Source organism: Malania oleifera, chromosome 6 (genome assembly GCF_029873635.1).
Source record: "Malania oleifera isolate guangnan ecotype guangnan chromosome 6, ASM2987363v1, whole genome shotgun sequence".
Lineage (NCBI taxonomy): Eukaryota > Viridiplantae > Streptophyta > Magnoliopsida > Santalales > Ximeniaceae > Malania > Malania oleifera.
In genome coordinates this window covers 14,693,735-14,711,789 of record NC_080422.1, presented here as the reverse complement: position 1 = coordinate 14,711,789, position 18,055 = coordinate 14,693,735, and the positions used below count along the sequence as shown (strand labels likewise).

At 33.5% G+C, this 18,055-nt stretch overlaps 1 protein-coding gene across 1 annotated transcript; it reads left to right on the top strand.

Moving 5' to 3' along the window:
• Window positions 1-10,346: 10,346 nt before the first annotated feature.
• On the top strand, window positions 10,347-16,187 carry LOC131157869 (uncharacterized). The gene is made up of 4 exons (XM_058112294.1): window positions 10,347-10,590; window positions 10,758-10,813; window positions 15,756-15,797; window positions 15,915-16,187. Exons 1-4 carry the CDS (start codon window positions 10,575-10,577, stop codon window positions 15,993-15,995), a joined length of 195 nt encoding a protein of 64 aa, XP_057968277.1. The 5' UTR covers window positions 10,347-10,574; the 3' UTR covers window positions 15,996-16,187.
• The last annotated feature ends 1,868 nt before the right edge of the window (window positions 16,188-18,055 follow it).

Here is an 18,055-nt window from a genome sequence, read left to right as displayed (position 1 = left end):
AATTTTAGTTAACTGTTTTAAATGCTTCAATTTCGAATTTCATTTTCTAGTGAACCGAAACTTCAGTTCAGTCAACGGTTTGAGGATAATGGTTCAATTAACCCTTATGTATAAGTAGGCTTTCCCATCCTTCTACCAATAGGCAATTTTTACGCAAAAACTTTGTACTTGCAACATTCCTCATGGTACATAAAGCTAGCATGAATTGGGTTTAACAAATTTGAGATGGTTGATAATGGCATATATGAAAATTATTTTCTAAAAATAAAAATCATTTTCAAAAATTATTTAAAGATGATCGACAATGCCTCTATATCTAACTTGCTTATACGATTATTTTAATTTGTGAGCGCATTATTATGTAAAAACAATAATCAGATAGGAAGGATAAATGAAAGAACCCGACCTGAGATAGGAGTATTAAATAAACAAGAAAAGAGAAGGAAAATTTGAAGGGTAAAAATCAGCAAGGCTCGTCGACGAGACTTCTTTTCTCGTCGACGAGGTCTCATATACAGCTCGGTGACGAGGTTCAGTGGTTTGTCGACAAGAAAATACTGAGATTTTTTGGGAAATCCTAAAATCTCATGCTCATCGACAAACTTCCTTTTGCGGCCCGTCGACAAGGACGCCGTCTCGTCGACGAGTTTGGCTGGGTCAACTTATTTATAAATATCTTTTGGCCTTGCTTAATGGAGAAGAAACCAAAAACCTCTATCTCTCTCTCTCTCTCTAGGATTTCGGGCCGTCAGTTGTCGGAATCAACAATCTGACATTGCTACATGGATTAGGAGGAGAATCTCTACATTTATAGTGGATCGAAATTTCGATTCAAGGAGTTTCGGGTTTTGACCAAAAATCGAGGTAAGGGTCCGATTTCGTTTTCATTTCGGTAGATTTATAGGGAATAGTATTATAAGGAAGTATTGTTCTTCGTTTTTTAGGTTTTGGGGACTCAGTTCATAGTTTTGGAGCCGTAGAGTTTGGGTTTTGGTTTTTGAGTTAAGATAAGGGGATTCTATTTATATCAGTTATTTTTTAAATCGAAATCGGTAAACATGAAATTTACGATTGTATGTATGATCTGGCTACTTATTTGGGAAAATCTATTGGGTGAAAATACGAGATTTTCGGGTTACTATTTTGGGAAAATTTGAGGGTTTCAGGTATTATCTCTATTTCTATTGGAAAATCGTATGTTGTATAAAACTGTGACACTGAGATAACCGTACCTATATTTTTATTAAACTGTATCTCAAACTGAAAACGATATGATTTATTGTACACAAAATAAGTGTGGAATGGACTATTGTATGTAAAATGTTCTAGGTTTTGTAAAACAGTTGTGACGACTAATTACCGCAAGCTGAGAGGTATAGGAACATAAGTTCCAAAATTATTCCAAGTTTTGTGAAATTTTCCACATCTCGGCTAATTGTCGAGTGTTGACCTTATAGGTCATATCCCTGTTTTGATTATGACAAATACTCAGCTATTTAATATTTGCCGAGTTGATGTGCAGGTATTCTAATTGGCAAATCATAGTGATAGCACAAAGAGGAACTAAAGTTGAAGACCAATTCATGTTTTCAATTGTAATATATATTCAGTTGTGTAATTGATCTGTAATAGTAATTAGGGCTTTTCTGTATGTAATAATCACAAACATCACATGCATGTTTTAATACGTAAGCTCATAATGCTCAAAATGAAAATGACCTTAGAATGACCTTAGGGTTTACCCTTATCGGCTTTTTTCGGTATCTTCAAAAGGACCCAAAAATGATCCTAGGACACTCACCATTGCACTTATGAATTTAGACACTTTATTATGGTTTGTGTGAATCATAACAGGACCGAAATGCAACATTGTGCACTTTCGGTCGACTGAACCCAGGTCCAGGTCAATAGTTGACCAATGGCCCGGTTGACCGAACCATTGTAGTTCAAATCCCTTGGTCGACCAAAACCTCCTAAGGTCAACAATTTGACCACCTAGTCGACCGAGAGTCTTCGGCAGAAATCTCAACTGTCTGGTCAACCGAACGATTCAGTTCAAAATAGCCTGGTCGACCGAACTTTGGTAAAATTGAAAAATCACCTTGGACATGCACTTTCGGTCGACCAAGTCCCCAGTTCAAAAGTGTCCTGGTCGACCAAGCCATATGAACTTCGGTCGACCAAAAGTGTTCTGGTTGACCGGACCTCTCGGGTTACCCTGATTTTTTTATCGTGGTTAAAACATTTTAAACAAGGTTAAAGTTGCTAAAACATTATTAAACTTTTCTAATAATCCCGGCTATGTCCCCAATGTTTATATATCATGGGGTGTCTATAAACACCCCTTCATTTGGGTTTATTAGCATGTGATTAGCATATTTGATTAAGGAAAATTCTTTGAAAATCAAAAAACCTATAATACTCATTTTTGAGCCTCCTACACTCATACTTACCTTCTCATACTGATTGAACCCTCTGTAAGTTGATTGAGTGTTAGTCTCAATAGGTTTGCTCTCCCACTCTTAATTGATTGATTCAATTTTTACGAAAGCTAAACCTAAGTGTTCTTAGGGGGCTTTTGCTAATAAGCTTATCCTAAGAAGACTTGCTTAAGCTTCTGAGTATTGCATTTGTGTTGCAATATTTTAGAAAGCTTGTATTTGTCTTTGGGTTGCAAAATCATTTTCAAAATATACTCAAATATCTTGCATGATTTATATTGATATATCTTTGAGAAGATATTTGTGTTTGTAATATAGATCTTTGTTGCAATATCTATTTGCATATCATTTGCTGAATACAAAGACTATACATCTTTTGCAAACCAAGCACATACGTCATCTACTATTTACATGATTGATATATCCCTCAGATTGATACATTTGAAACATGCTTGACATTTTTGTGTGAGCTGTTAGATTGAACACATATTGTGATACAAAGATCGTACTGGTTTGCACTCTCACGCACTAATTACATCGATAGTAAATATATTTGAGAGTTGACATATTGTAAATCACACTTAGCTTATATATTAAATCATTTGTGGTGTTTGTGACTGAGCGCATTTGGGTACATATCGGCTTTACACAAAAGCATAATCACTGTACCATTTGATTGTATTTCAATACTGTTGTATTTTCAGGCGTGGCCTGAAGAGGGAGACTAGCCCTTTGAAATAGTCCCGGATTGGCTTAGACCCGGTTAGGAAAGTTAGGTGCGTCATCCTATTAAGGCGTGTAGGTTGAGGTCAATCCCGCTAATTGACCTGGTTAAGGTTGAAGTCAGCCCTGTGATAATTGACCTGGTTGTAATCGGTGCCGCTCCACCCTTAAGTGAGCCTTTAGTTGAATCCTCGAACTTGCAAGCTAAAGGTGGGGACGTAGGCACAGTTGGCTGAACCCCGATAACATATCATGTGTTTTTTTATATTTTCGCACTCTATACTTACCACGTGTATGTTATGGTGTGAATGATGCGCATGATTTAAATTTTCGTACATTATTATCTACTTGCACATTTGGGATTGTATAGAAAGACCCTAGGTAGCTAAATCATATTGATTTCTGATTTAACCTAGGAAAAAAGTTTAAAATTCCAATTCACCCCCCCTTTTAAGAATACACCAATTCTAACACCGTGGGCAAACGCCATGTCTCAGCTAAATACCATAGGCGAGAGTGTCCAGCTCTATATTCGAGGGTGTGAAATATCGTATGTTTGTTCCGGTTGGTCATCGATGGGTGTGAGTGGACACTGTATTGGCAACAATGTCGCTGTGGGGCTTCGATTATTGCAGGGTATCGGGTGCTCGAGTGTGACGACATTGACCATATGTTTGGTATCGTATATACTGGAACTGGATTGTGAAAATATTGGAACTGTATCGCGTTATATTTTATGTCGAAATAACACTTGTATGCCACACACTGATATAACATGTTTTCTTCCTTACTGAGAGGTGTCTCACCCCGATTATACAAATGTTTTTCAGGTCCTTCGAGTAGTTGAAACTAGCATCCTAGCGTTCGGGAGCGTGGTTGTCGGTTAGCTGTGTATACTACTTGTGTAAGTATGGATTTTATAACTGAGTTGTCATTGTTGGGTTTTGTAGACACCCAAGGTACATTCTGTGTTTTCTAGACTCTAGCTATGTATAGACTCTAGTATGATACGTAGTATGTATTAGAAAGAACATTTACGTTGCGTATGTGATGTGTATGTAGGTATATATGAATGTGTATAGGGTATACGTGTGGCAACCTGCTTAATTTCCACTATTTATTTTTTATTTTTTAAATAAAATATATCATCACATATCTCATACCCCAGCTTAATAAGTTATAATCCACCTGGACCCGTGGGTACCAGGGATACATCAGAACACAAACGGAAGCCTAAGCAGCAGGAAACATACAACCACAATATTGTAAATACAAAATATCTATCACATTAATGCAAATACCAGAGTCACTATACCACTGTATTTCCATATATATATATATATATATATAGAACCCAAAAATGAGATCTAGGAACTTTTCCCATAAAATCTAACTATTCATACAAAAACTTACCCTTCAAAAAGGGCAGACCACAGCTCTAATTCAGCGGGGCTTTTCCCGCTCCCCTATCTGGGGCTTCTGAAAAGTTTATGAAATTTTAGGGTGAGACACCTCTCAGTAAGGGAAATAAACTAATACTAGTGTGTGATAACATGAGTAAACTATGTTATACATATCCCATACAGAACATATCAACTGTTTTGTCAAATTTGGGAAAACATATACATATCAAATCATGGCAGAACATATAACATTTTCATAAACATATCTCATCTCATATGGTAATAATAACATAAAAACAATCCTGGTAGGTTAGCTGGCTGTTGTCATGTATTACCCCCACATGACTGAGTTGTGTGACCCGAAGGCGGGACCTGACAATGGTTGACCGACCACTGCCAAGTCAAACATACAGTCTGTAAGTCCGATGGGCCTGCCTGACTTGGTCCGTATACCAGGGGCGATCACACACTCTTCTTAAAAGCCATATCGACCATCGAATCTCACACCTCCGTACAGCGGCGTTAACACATATATCATGATCACGAAGACCATGGATACATAATAATGGTACCGTGCAAGTGCTAGCCTAGACCAAGCCAACCAAGTTCTGATTTCATATAACATATACTAAAAACTGTGATACATAGATATCTCATATCATTTATTTTCACATTAATCATATCATTTTGTGTATAAGTGTGTATCATGAAAATCATCGGCCCGTACGCCGGTATTACACATTATAGCGTAGCCTGTACGCTGGCAAATCACATCATAGCACGACCTATACGCCGACAAACATATCATAGCACAGCTCGTACGCTGACAAATCACATCATAGCACGACCTGTACGCTGGCAAATCACATCATAGCACAACCCGTACGCTGGAAAATCACATCATAGCATGGCCCGTACGCTGGCAAACATATCATAGCACAGCCTGTACGCTGGCAAATCACATCATAGCACGACCCACATGCCGGCTAACATATCATATATAAAAATCTCGGCCCGTATGCCGGTTTTCCCATTATAAAAATCCATATCACCATCCCATTCCAGAAAACAGTAATTCATACATTTTATACTCATGCCACACTAAACAAGTTTTCCATATTCAACATACTATTATATTCAACAATATTTCCCATATATAAATCATATATATATATACACACATACTTTCTTTCTAGAAATCAAGTGCTGTAAAAATACATACATTTTTCATAAGAAACTAACTTAATTTGTCCCCTTACCTGGCTACCGAGAAAGCCCCCAAAATTAAACTAGTCTAACTCCCGTAGGATTTCCTAACCAATACCCTGAAAGTGAAAACTCCCAGTATTAAATTTCAGTATTTTCATGCGCACAACATTTCTTATAACTACCCTGAGGCCAAATTTGGCTTAAAAAGCAAAAGTCTTACCTCAACTCTGGGATGATTCCCAACTTGCTTTCTCCCACGATCTGCTCCGGTAGATTTGGAGAGAACTCTTCCAGGAGCGTCGTCGTGGCTTTAAACCTTCGATCCGGCGCAAATCTGGCCCAAAATTGAAGATAGAGAGAGAGAGAGAGAAAACCGAAGAGGAGAGAGAAAGGAAAAACTTAGCTTCTTTAGGAAGTCAAAATCCGGATTTTCATATTTATAGAACAGGGGAATTCATCAACGAGCCACATCATTCGTCGACGAATTCTTCAATAATCTCGTCGATGAAATTCAGTCTTCGTCGGCGAAATTCAGTCAGCTCAAATCCCCTCTCCGTATTTCTTCGTCGACGAGTCCCCTGTATTCATCAACGAATCCTTCGTCGACGAGTCCCCTGTATTCGTCAACGAGGAGCTGAGAATTCCTCAAAATTTTCCCTTTCCAAAATGCAATGTCGTCGACGAAGTCAACTTCCTACTTCTGTTTCCAGTTTCCATTCCCCTTTATTTTATTATTTAAATACCGTTACTCTTCGGGTCGTTACAACACGTGTACCCCACGGGGTCAGACCCTCATTCGGTATAGTATCATGTATGTTTTAATTGATACAGAGATAGGTTAGGTTACTAAATTCACACTCGGGGCCCATTTGCGGGTTCGAGGCGTGACAGCTTGGTATCAGAGTAAAATTAGGTTGTTAGGTCTTGTAGACTTTGTCAGGAGTAGTTATGTGAACATACCAAAGTATAGGATGTGGGAAATGGGTAGAATAGGTCGATGGTTGTCTTGTAGCTAGACAGGGACTCATTCGTTGTGACTATTTCACAGGGCTAAATCAGTGTAAGTAAATTTTGATTATATTAGTTATTTTTCATAAAATATACTTGAATTTATTTTTATGCAAATTTAATTATACCTTTAATATATTTGTATTTATTTTTGAACTAAGTAATGTTCTAAACCCCTTGGGTATTTTACAACATTACTTTTTATTCAAGAAAATATTTTTAACATGAAAATCGTGTAGCAAAAGTTTATTTTTACGTTACATATTTCACGAAAATATGAGTAAATATGACATAAGTTTATTTTTATATTGTATATTTCACGAAAATATTAGTAAAAATAAGATTGTCATGATATTATTTTAATTGTATAAATTATATAACAAAACGTTTTCAAAACCCCTTATGGTTTAGAGGATACAAAAATTACGAATGTTCGGTACCATAGTTTAAAGTTTAAATGGATCAGAGTGCACCCACATTGTTTATAGAGTAGTTTTATATGACAGTAAATTTCTCCTGAGTGTACACCTAGTTCCGAGTCAGGACTTAATAGGGAAAATCTCACTTAATAATGATTTAGTTGATTTAGTTTGACCGGCCAGTCAGCTAAGTCTAGTTTTCGGACCGTACAACATTGTCATGGAAGTAAACATGACTTACGACTAACATGCCCAGGAGAGGTTTTTATAGTATATGTATATATGCATTTATGCGAACATGACATTTTTATATGCATTTATGTGAACATGACCTTTTTTGTGCCTAAATGATGATTTGAAAGAAGAGCATATGAAAAAATATATATGTATACTTAATATTAAGTATTATAGTTATAGTTTTAAAGTTAATAAGTTCAATTTAACAGTTATAGTATATGATTAAAAATATTTTTATTGTTATAGTTGATGGTAAACGTTTTATACAATGATTTTTAGATATACTGTTATTTTAAAATCAGTTTTGAAGTTATAGTATTAAATATTATTTTATGAAATTATAATGTTACGAAAACTCATCTTGACCACACACTAATAATAATCTTATTTACTTACTAAACGTTGTCTCACTCCAATCATTATTTTACATTTCAGATAATTTTGAAAAATGTACTAGAAATCAGAGTTGCGCAACAGAAGCGTGAGTGAGATTAGAAAGAGTAGAGTAGAATAAAATTTACTATAATACGATTTAAAATTTATTTGTGTATTTTAGAATTTTAAGAATGTTAATTTTAATAGTTGAGATATATATTTGTAATAAAACTAATTAGTGCTCTGGAATAATAATAATAATTGAGATTTATTTATTTCTTATGAAAAATTTATATGTAGGAACCCACTCTGGTTAGGAATGTTACATTTCTTTTTATTATATTTTTTTTGTTCTTAAAATTTGAGTGTTTATATTTTATATCACAACTAATTTTAGCCACACACTAATAATAATCTAAACCTTACTTATTGAGAAGTGTCTCACCCCAATTTTTATCAAACATTTCATATATTTTGAGGAGCATAACCGAAATCAAAGTAGCGTTGTGGAAGCATGGGTGTGGTTAGAAAGCAGTTTAGATTATATATTAAATTTGTTATTCTTATATATTTTAAAATTTCTAAGGATGAATTAAATTTGATATTGAAGATATTATTTTAATGAGGTTAGTTAATACTCTGGTATAATGAATTTGAGGTCTTCCGCTGTATAAAATTCGTGTCACTATACATATATTTCTTTTAGAAATATTTAGTGTTGTTATTAACCAATAAAATATTTTCATGCATAAAATAATTTATGCTATTTATATAAACCGTTTTATATATAATATATACATTTACTTTTTTTATGAATTTTTGTTCTTATTGTCAAAAGATAAAGAATTTTTTATTCACAAAATAATTTCTAGTATTTGTACTTTTATATTAATAATTATTAAATAATAGTTAAAATGTTAAAAATAAATTAAAAAAAAGAATTTTGAAACCAATAATACCATTTAGTAAAATAAATGTTATTATACTTATGATAACTATCATTAGAAAAAAAAAAAAAAAAAAACCAGAATACGGAAAATTTCTATTACTAAAAATCATTTTCATTTCTAAAAAGATGTGTAATGAGAAAATTTTTATTTCTTAAAGTTGAATTCTTAATAATGAGAATCTAAAATAAAATAAATTTATGTTTTTGAGATATATTACCTTCTGAAAAAAATGGAGATAACTATTACTTAAATTTTTTATATAAACTTTCGAGTACATGACATCTTATAGATCATATTGTGTTTTTTATAATCTTATAATTAATCTTAGTTAAACAATTGTCGATTTCATAATACAAACTTTTATCACGAACTTATGGACTCAATGATATATCTTCTATATCGAAATAACAATCTGATTAGGATTCGATTTCTATGGCAGCTTAATATCTTCAGAGCATTCAAATAAAATAGGGTTTTAGAAAAATTTAGGCATTTGATATTAAGGGTGGGCATGAAATTCCTTCGACCAAACTGAAGTTTTGATTCGCTAAAATATGTGAATCAAAACCAAATCATTTTAAAAGGTTATCGAAATTCGGTTAACCAATTTTTAGATCAATATCAAATGGTTAATAAAATCCAATCATTAAGTTAAGTTGAAATTTTAAAATCACTAAAAAATATATTTTTCTTTTATAATAATCAAAATGTAAATTTTAAATATCTAAATAAAAATTTAAGCATGAATATTAGATTAATACAATTTCAATTTAAGATAAATTAAGGAATGAACATATTCATGGTAAGTTATGTGTAACACTTATAGAAGATAAGATAAGGGAGGAACGACTCAGATGATATGTACACCTGCAACGTAGGACACATAGTATACTTGTGAGAAAAATTGACTTAGTTATTGTGAGGGACAGTAGAAGGGGTAAGGGTAGACCTTAAATAACTTGGGAGAAGATGGTGAATAAGAATTTAATACTTTTGAATATATCAAAAGAAATGGTTCATGATTGCATAAATTGACGAAAAATGATTCATATAACCGATCTCACTTAGTGGGACTAAGACTTGATTTTTGTTGTTGTTGTTGTTGTTGAGATGCAATATTAAGGTTGATGAGTGGTTTAACATTAAAAGATAAAATAAGAAATAAACATATATGTAATAATTTAGGCATAATACCGGTTGAAAATAAGATAAGGGAGGTACAATTTAGTTGCTTTGGGCATTTAAAATGCACACCTAATAGAGTACCTACGAGGATGAGTCAGTTATGATTTCTGACATGAAAAGAGGTAAGAGTAAGCTTAAAATAACTTGAAATGAAGTTATGAGGAAGGATTTAATAGCTAAAATCTAATAAAGGAATATGCTCTAAATCGGGTGAATTGGTGAAAAAGGATTCATGTAGCCGATCCCACCTAATGGGACTTAAGGCTTGTTATTGTTGTTGTTGTATTATATATATATATATATAATATGTATTATATATATTTATAATACATTAGATTATTGAATGAGCTGAATTGAAACCAAATTAATAACTAAAAAACATTTAAAACTTCGAATGGAAAAAATGATTAATCCATTTTTTTTTATTTGATTTGATTTGATAAGAGGCAAAATATACGTGGAAATAGTACCACCTCTCCTATATAAAGAAATAAGAAGAAATTAACAATTTTCATATATTTTGTCTGTGTTAGGGTTGGGGATCTTGGCCTTCTCCGTTTTCCGTTTCTGCAACCAACCAAAACCCTAACCCTAACCCTAACTCTACATAGATAATCAACAATCATGTCGTCCAAGCAAGGTATGAGACTCTACGGTCTCTCTATTGTCTCAGATCCGATATGCATCATCTTAGTCTATTGTTCTTCTGTAGAATCGCCTTCTTCGTAACCCTATTTTATGATTTTCTTCGATATGATGTTTCGATTTCGTGAAAAGATCAACGCTGGTCACGTTTTGTATTTGTAGGTGGAAAGGCCAAGCCTTTGAAGCAACCCAAAGCCGACAAGAAGGAATTAGACGAGGTACCCCTTGCTGTTATTAATTTAATTTTGTTAATTGTTTAATAATTAGCATACGCTCGTTTGTTTAAAGCTGATTTTTGGTTGCTATTATTTTTCGATGTGGTGAATTAATTGATGTAGTGTTTAATGATTAGCTCTGATGATAGTTTCATTATTTTTCTTGAAAATTCGTTGTTTATTCGTACAAGAATTTGCTACGGATCTGAAAGTTCGTAAATTTAAGTTATGCTTTTGTTTCTGAAATAGAAGCTTGAAATATTGAAACCTAGGTTTATTTAAGCTCTGTTTGGAACTTGGAAAACCTGGAGGAAAAGAAAAGAAAAGAAAGTATGAGGGAATCTACTTGTTTTTTGTTGGGTTATGTCTGCTGGAGAGAAAAAAAATAAAACAAAACATTTGAACATCATTGTGGAGCCCAGATTGGGGTTTTTGTTTTTCTTAGGTCCAAAATTCTTGATTTAATATTCAGAGGCTAAATAATAGTGCAGAAACAAACTGTTTCTTAAAACTAGCTCACGGGCACACATGCTTTGTGGCTTTTGGACAGTAATTATCTATCATTTACAAATACAATGTAATGAAGTAAACTAATAAATGAATAATTTTTAAAAAATAAAAATAATAAAAAACTATTAATTTAAAGAATATATTATGTTGATTATTGATGTAATTTTACTTTGTCCTTATTTGGAACGTCTTAATAAACAAGTATTTCGTATGAAAAAGTATTTAAATTAAGTACTTATGTCAATTTGGGTATTTTTTGTTTTGGTTTTACATTTACTGAGTTATTTGTATAAATAATCAATTTTATTCTTAATTACAATGAGGCTTTATGGCCAAATAGCTCACCCTTTTGCACAGAAGCCCTTCTATGTCAAAATAGTTTGCAGCCTTAGCCAAAAAAACTGTCATGACCCAAAAATTCTGTTTTTTTTAAATAATAAAATAAAATAAGTTTGCCCTGATACCAACTGTAATGCTCTATGCAATACTCCATTCACAATATCTGTATAAATACACTCAAGTACCTTGTAATGCCCAAAATGGCACCAGGTACTACAGTCCTCAAGATAACATACTACAAAGCGGAAGCATCTATATATATACATACATCCAACAACAATACCAGAGTTCTACTATTTTCATAATTATACATATACATCCCCAAAAATCCATAAACACATCCTAGGGATTACAAAAAACACATTCCCAATTCAAACACTTACCTCGAAACTATGATTGTACCAACACCCCCTCTACCTCGGAACTTGCTTCGCTCATCTGTCTAGATCTCCTGAAATGTTTCAATTTTTGGAGTGAGACACCTCTTGGTAAGTGAGAATAAGTTATTATCAGTGTGTGGCAATATGAGTTTTAGTGTTCCAAATATACAGCCATTATTTACCTTTTCTTTCACTATGAAATCATGTAAAACTGTAATCACGTATATATATAAATATATTTCAAAATACGTACTTTCCTTTCTCATCATGCTCTATATACTTGGAGTGAGACACCTCTTGGTAAGTGGGAATAAGTTATTATCAGTGTGTGGCAATATGAGTTTTAGTGTTCCAAATATACAACCATTATTTACCTTTTCTTTCACTATGAAATCATGTAAAATTGTAATCATGTATATATAAATATATTTCAAAATACATACTTCCCTTTCTCATCATGCTCTATATAAAATAATAACTCTGTATAAAACAATAACTCTGTATAAGTAAATGCGCATATATACATAGAAGAACTGCCTCGTATGGATAAATAATAACGTCATGTATTAACCCCGCATGATCTAGGTTGTGCAGTCCGAATGCTGGACCTAGTCATGGTTGGCCTAACCAGGTTAAGTCAACTATATTTGTATCTGTATCTGTAACTATGAGTACAATTGGCCTACCAAGCTGGTCCGGACTCCAGGGGGTAATCTCTACACTTCTATAGCACAATCGACTATGCCACTAACACTCTATCTATGAAGTGTGACTGGCAACTATGGGGCTACGATACTGTGCCTAACTATGGTCCATCAGGGTTCTAAAACCATAAAATGCGATTTCCAAAATAATATAATCACTTGATTTCATTTCACAAATCAGTATAATCTGTTATACTATAGATTTGTATAAAACCACTGAAATACTGTAATTCTGTATAAAATACTATAATACTGTAGTTCTATATAGAACGCTATCATTCTGTATTTTTGTATCAAATGTTGTACTGTACTTGTATATAGAATGCTATTGTCCTTTACAGGATGTTGTAATCCTGTATGAAATCTGTACTGTAGTCTTTAATAGGACGCTATAATTCTGTATAAAAATTGTACCGTATAAAATCGTATCTTTGTATATATAGATATATATATTTCTCCATAAAAACTGGCGAATTTATTTATACATACATTCAAACTCATGCCGCCTAGATTGAGTGATACTTTATACTATACTGTTTTGCCAAAAATAATAATATAACCATTTCTAGGGTTTTACTCATCCCATTAACCCAACTTTCTCAAAACCTATATGTTTGTATATCATTTCTAAAGTTTCCATTTTCACAAATCAGTATACTCAGGAAAACATTTATATAACTCAGAAATATCATACTTTAATTTATTCAATAAGATTTCTGTAAACGCCTAACATAAGCTATTCCCCTTACCTGCTTCCTGGGAACGTGCCTAGAGGGAACCCAAAACTGTGTCTGCGCGCTCACACAAACCCTGTATCCAAATATCTTAATTCAATCAGCTCAACCCCAGAATATTTACCCTTTTAATACTCTTAAGCTCATATTCTTCCAATAACCAATTAAATTTGGTAAAACAACTTCCTTACTCTAGTTTTGGAGTGGTGCTTGGGAAGCTTGAACAGCGAAATTGCTCCGATTAACCAGCGGAGAATCGTAGCAGGGATCCCGAAATCACGTTAATCCTTCAATTTGGGCTGAAATTGGGCCAAAATCGAAGAGAGAAGGGGAGATGGCCGCAGCCCTAAGAGAGAGAGGAGAGAGTTTTATTTTCATGAAAGAAAATGACTTGAATATCTTATATAGGGCTTGCTGGCGCAAGGGAAACTGTTGACGGTTTGGGCTTTTTAATCAAACCATCTTCACCATTTTACCTTTACCTGGCCGCGGTAACTCAAAACCGTCGACGATTTTCTAAGTTTAGGTTTGGCCTGTGCCGAATCAAATTCCCTCTTTTCTTTATTATTTCATTACTTACTATTTTCCGGGTCTCTACAAAAGCACAATTAATCACCCCCCTCCAAAAAACCCCTAACAAATTAGTCAAGATTTATGAACAACAAAAGAAGAATTTTTTAGCAACAAGAGAACCCAGATTGGTCTGCAAATACACTGGGAAGAGAGCATCAACCTCTCTTGAACATTTTTGAAATTTGAAAATGAAATTTCATGTAAACAAAAGGGGAAGATGATATAGATATGATATTAACCATGATGAGATTGTAGAGGACTTCAGATTGTCAGCTGATGCTTTCGGTGCGGCTGCGGCCGAGGCATTGCCGAAAGCATCAGCATGCCTCTTGCAGAACTGAAGAACCTTGGAGAGGGTGGTGCCGGTTATGTTGAAGACAGGGATGACTTCATTGGTGCATCAATTGTACCATGAACTTGATCATTACCGCCCACAACGCCCCTGTCTCCTCTAACATGAAGATTTGACTGTTGTTGACATTGCTGGAAGCATCGGCGTGTAAATGTGGTTTTGTGTGGGTTTTTTTTCATATTAAAAAATGGATAGTTGAGGGTTAAAAAAGTAATTGAGAAAAGTAGTTTTAAGGATATATAAGTAAATTAAATAACCTGACCAAGAAATTGTGTAGATGTTGAAGTTCGTGTCCTAAATCCAGTATTCTAGGGTTAAAGAGAAGATAAGCATTTTATTTGTTTTTATTTTTTTTGGGAAAAATTGTTAATTTTTCATCTGGTTTACACTATTTTGTTGCAATCTGATTGTAGTATTGTAAAAGCATCGATTGAACTATTTTGAGTTTCTATCCTGTAATCTAGTAGAAAATTATTTATCCCCCAAGGAAACACTCTGTCTAAGTTTCAGATTTATGCTTGTCTTCCATTAAGAATGGATGGTTCAAGAATGAAAGAAAGAAAGAAAAAATGAAAGGCGGGGTGGCATTATGTAATATTAGTGGGAATAATTTTATTAATGTAAAATAGAATTTAGTGAGCCCCCCTCTTCCCTAATTGGATCCATGGTTGAATGAACAATTTTTATTTTTTTTATATTTGTATATACTCATTTTTTAATTTTGAATTATATTTTTAAATTCCGATTTCAAATATTGTTTGAGACTGAGAAAGGGCAACGCAAATTGGGAAACATTTTCCTCCTTGCCTGCCTTTTTCTTCTCTCGCAAAATCCTTGGTCATAATGGAGCCTTAGGTTTCATCTAATTTGTGGTATAGGGTAGGTTACGAAAAGAATGGTTATGGTGCAGGAATTTTCATCAATCCATAATATGGAATAGAAAATGAATAAGAATTTTTAAATTTCATCATAGGAAGATCTATTCATATCTTTCTAACACTAAGTGACTTTTTTTTTGGTAAATTATCATTTCCCTGTGCATTTTGTATTTTAATATTTCCGTTCACCCCATTTCCGTTCTTTTAGACAAATGTAACTTTAATATTCTGTAGTGTGTGGTCTTGTCCATGTGTAAATCTTAAATATTATAGGAATGTATATTTGAATCTTTATTAACAGTGTGACTCTTTTTTGTAAATTATTATGTCCCTATACATTTTCTATTCCATTATTTCGGTTCTTACCTTGTTTCCATTATATAAAACATATGTAAAGTTAATCTTTCTGCATGCATGTAAATAATAAACTTCTGATCATATTTATTCAACTTGAAATGTATCTGCTGCTTTGCAGATGGACAAGGCCAACCTTCAAAAGAAGAAAGAAGAGGAAAAGGTGGGGAGGAATTTTGATTTTGCTTTTATTGTCCTCCTTTTTGATGTTTTTCCTTTCCTTCTATTGCAACTTTTGATTGACTGATTTGATCATCTGATCTCAATTTGTTGTGGGCAGGCACTCAAGGAGCTTAGGGCCAAGGCTCAACAGAAGGGGGCATTTGGAGGTTCTGGGTTGAAGAAAAGTGGAAAGAAATGAGGGGTTTCTGTCCCAAATTACACATCATATTAACCGCTTTTTATGTATGCCTTGAGAAAAAATGTGATTGGTCTAGATTCATGCTGAAGTGACTCCCAAACCTGTGTTTCTGCGTCTATTGTAAAAACTAAAACAAGACCGCGTTGGTTGCATATGGTATCTATCTATGCCGATGTTCTATCCGTTTGTGTATGACTGCTTTTAGGTGATCAAACATGTAATGGCCTGTTTATCTTGTGATTGGTGTTTGGTTAATCTCAGGGGGATCTCATAGTGAGTTTAAGATTGGTTTGATTTGTTGAACATGGTATTGCCTAAGTTTTGTGTTAGGCAGTTTGCTGTATCCCTGTGGTCTGAAGAAATGAGGATTGGGCATTGGCATTGGTGGGTTGGCCAATTTGTTATGAAATCTCTCCCGATTGTTTTTGCCCCATTTTTGGGAGTTTGGAGAGAATTTTGGTCATTGCCAACATGCCTGCCTTAAGTTGTGGTTTTATACCATTAATGTTCTTGGCACAAGGCATTCAAATGTAATGTTGAGACACAGATTGTTCATGATCTGGCAGAAAGGGAAAGGTGGGGTGTGGCTATTCCTTGTTTGGGAAAATTGTCTAAGGCTGCAAACGAACCAGCACTGTCTCGAATAGCTTGGGAATTTGGCTTGGTAAGGTATTGTTTGGGCTTATTTATTATCTAAATGAGTATGTCCCGAGTTTAATTTTCAGGCTCGGTTTATAAATGAGTCTAGCATGAGAATAGTAGAGCTCGGCTTGTTTTGGCTCGTGAGCAACTTGACAACTAGCTCAAGTGGGCTTGTTTATTAGGCTTATTAAGGTGTTCAACAATAAGCTCATTAATAGGTTTATGAAATTGTTATTGCTAGGACATTTATAAAATTTTAGTCTGAATTTGAGGTTGAATTTGAGCTCGCAAATGAGTCGAGTCTGAGGTTAAGTTCGAGCTAATATTTTTAATCTCGAGTGGAGCTCAAGCTTAACTTTTTGAGCTCAGATCAAGCTGAGTTTTAGTGCCCAAGCTGAGTTCCCTCTTTGCATAGCCGAGGCAAGTCGGGCTGAGCATGTTAAAGTTCTGCTCCTTCGTAGCCCTATCAATGTTTATTTTTTAAATATTAAACATTTAGACTACTACACATGAAGAAACAGGTTTCTTAGTACAAGGTTGTTTCCCTTTGAACTAGCTAGACTTGAGAGAGTTTGAATGGATGGGAGGGAATGGGGGTAGGCTCCCTTTCCCTCCCCTAACCTTTGCAATTTCTTTCCCTTACTTTTCGAAGGTAGTATATGTTTTGATCGACTTCCACAACTTATTCTTTAATCTATATTTGGGAAAGGTATTGTATTTAGATTTGTTAAAATTCATTCAAATCTAAATTTCAATTTCGAAATTTATGATATCAAATACAAAATAAAAGTGTATGAGAAAGGAAACAATTTTTATATATAAAATATTTTTATTGATACACAATTTATGTGAAGTTATAAACACATAGTTAGACCAGGAAAAATTTGCCCAAAAAAATTTACTAGCCCCAATCTGTTACAAATAAAAATTGGAAACTTGCCGATTAATGAAATAAATTCATGTAAGACATTAATTGTTTCAAATGAAATTATAATCATATTTGTTGAGATAATATGAAAGGTCTTTAAATAAAATATTGTTATCATAATTGTAATTATGTTTTCTGATTAATGATCTTAGAATTTTGTAAAACTATAATGATATCTCGGAATATGAGAAATCTATAATTATGATACATTATTAATCACTTGATGGAAGTGATTATAAAAGAGAGGGTCCTATCTCAACCTATGATGCTTATGCTAAATATATTCATCAGATTAAGTTGAAACATAAGGAAGAGCAAGGGTTATGAGATAGAAACACAGTCTGAAATATATATATATATATATATATATATATATATATATATATATATATGGAGGCTATGGATCAGGTTATGTTTTATTTTAACGTTAATGATTATAAAATTATGAATTTCAAAGGTCTTAAAATTATGATATATGAATAATATTTAT

Coding starts and splice junctions, on each gene's coding strand:
- LOC131157869 (XM_058112294.1), top strand. Junction 10,814..15,755: donor ACAAGAAGGAATTAGACGAG/GTACCCCTTGCT, acceptor GCTGCTTTGCAG/ATGGACAAGGCCAACCTTCA. Junction 15,798..15,914: donor AGAAGAAAGAAGAGGAAAAG/GTGGGGAGGAAT, acceptor TGTTGTGGGCAG/GCACTCAAGGAGCTTAGGGC.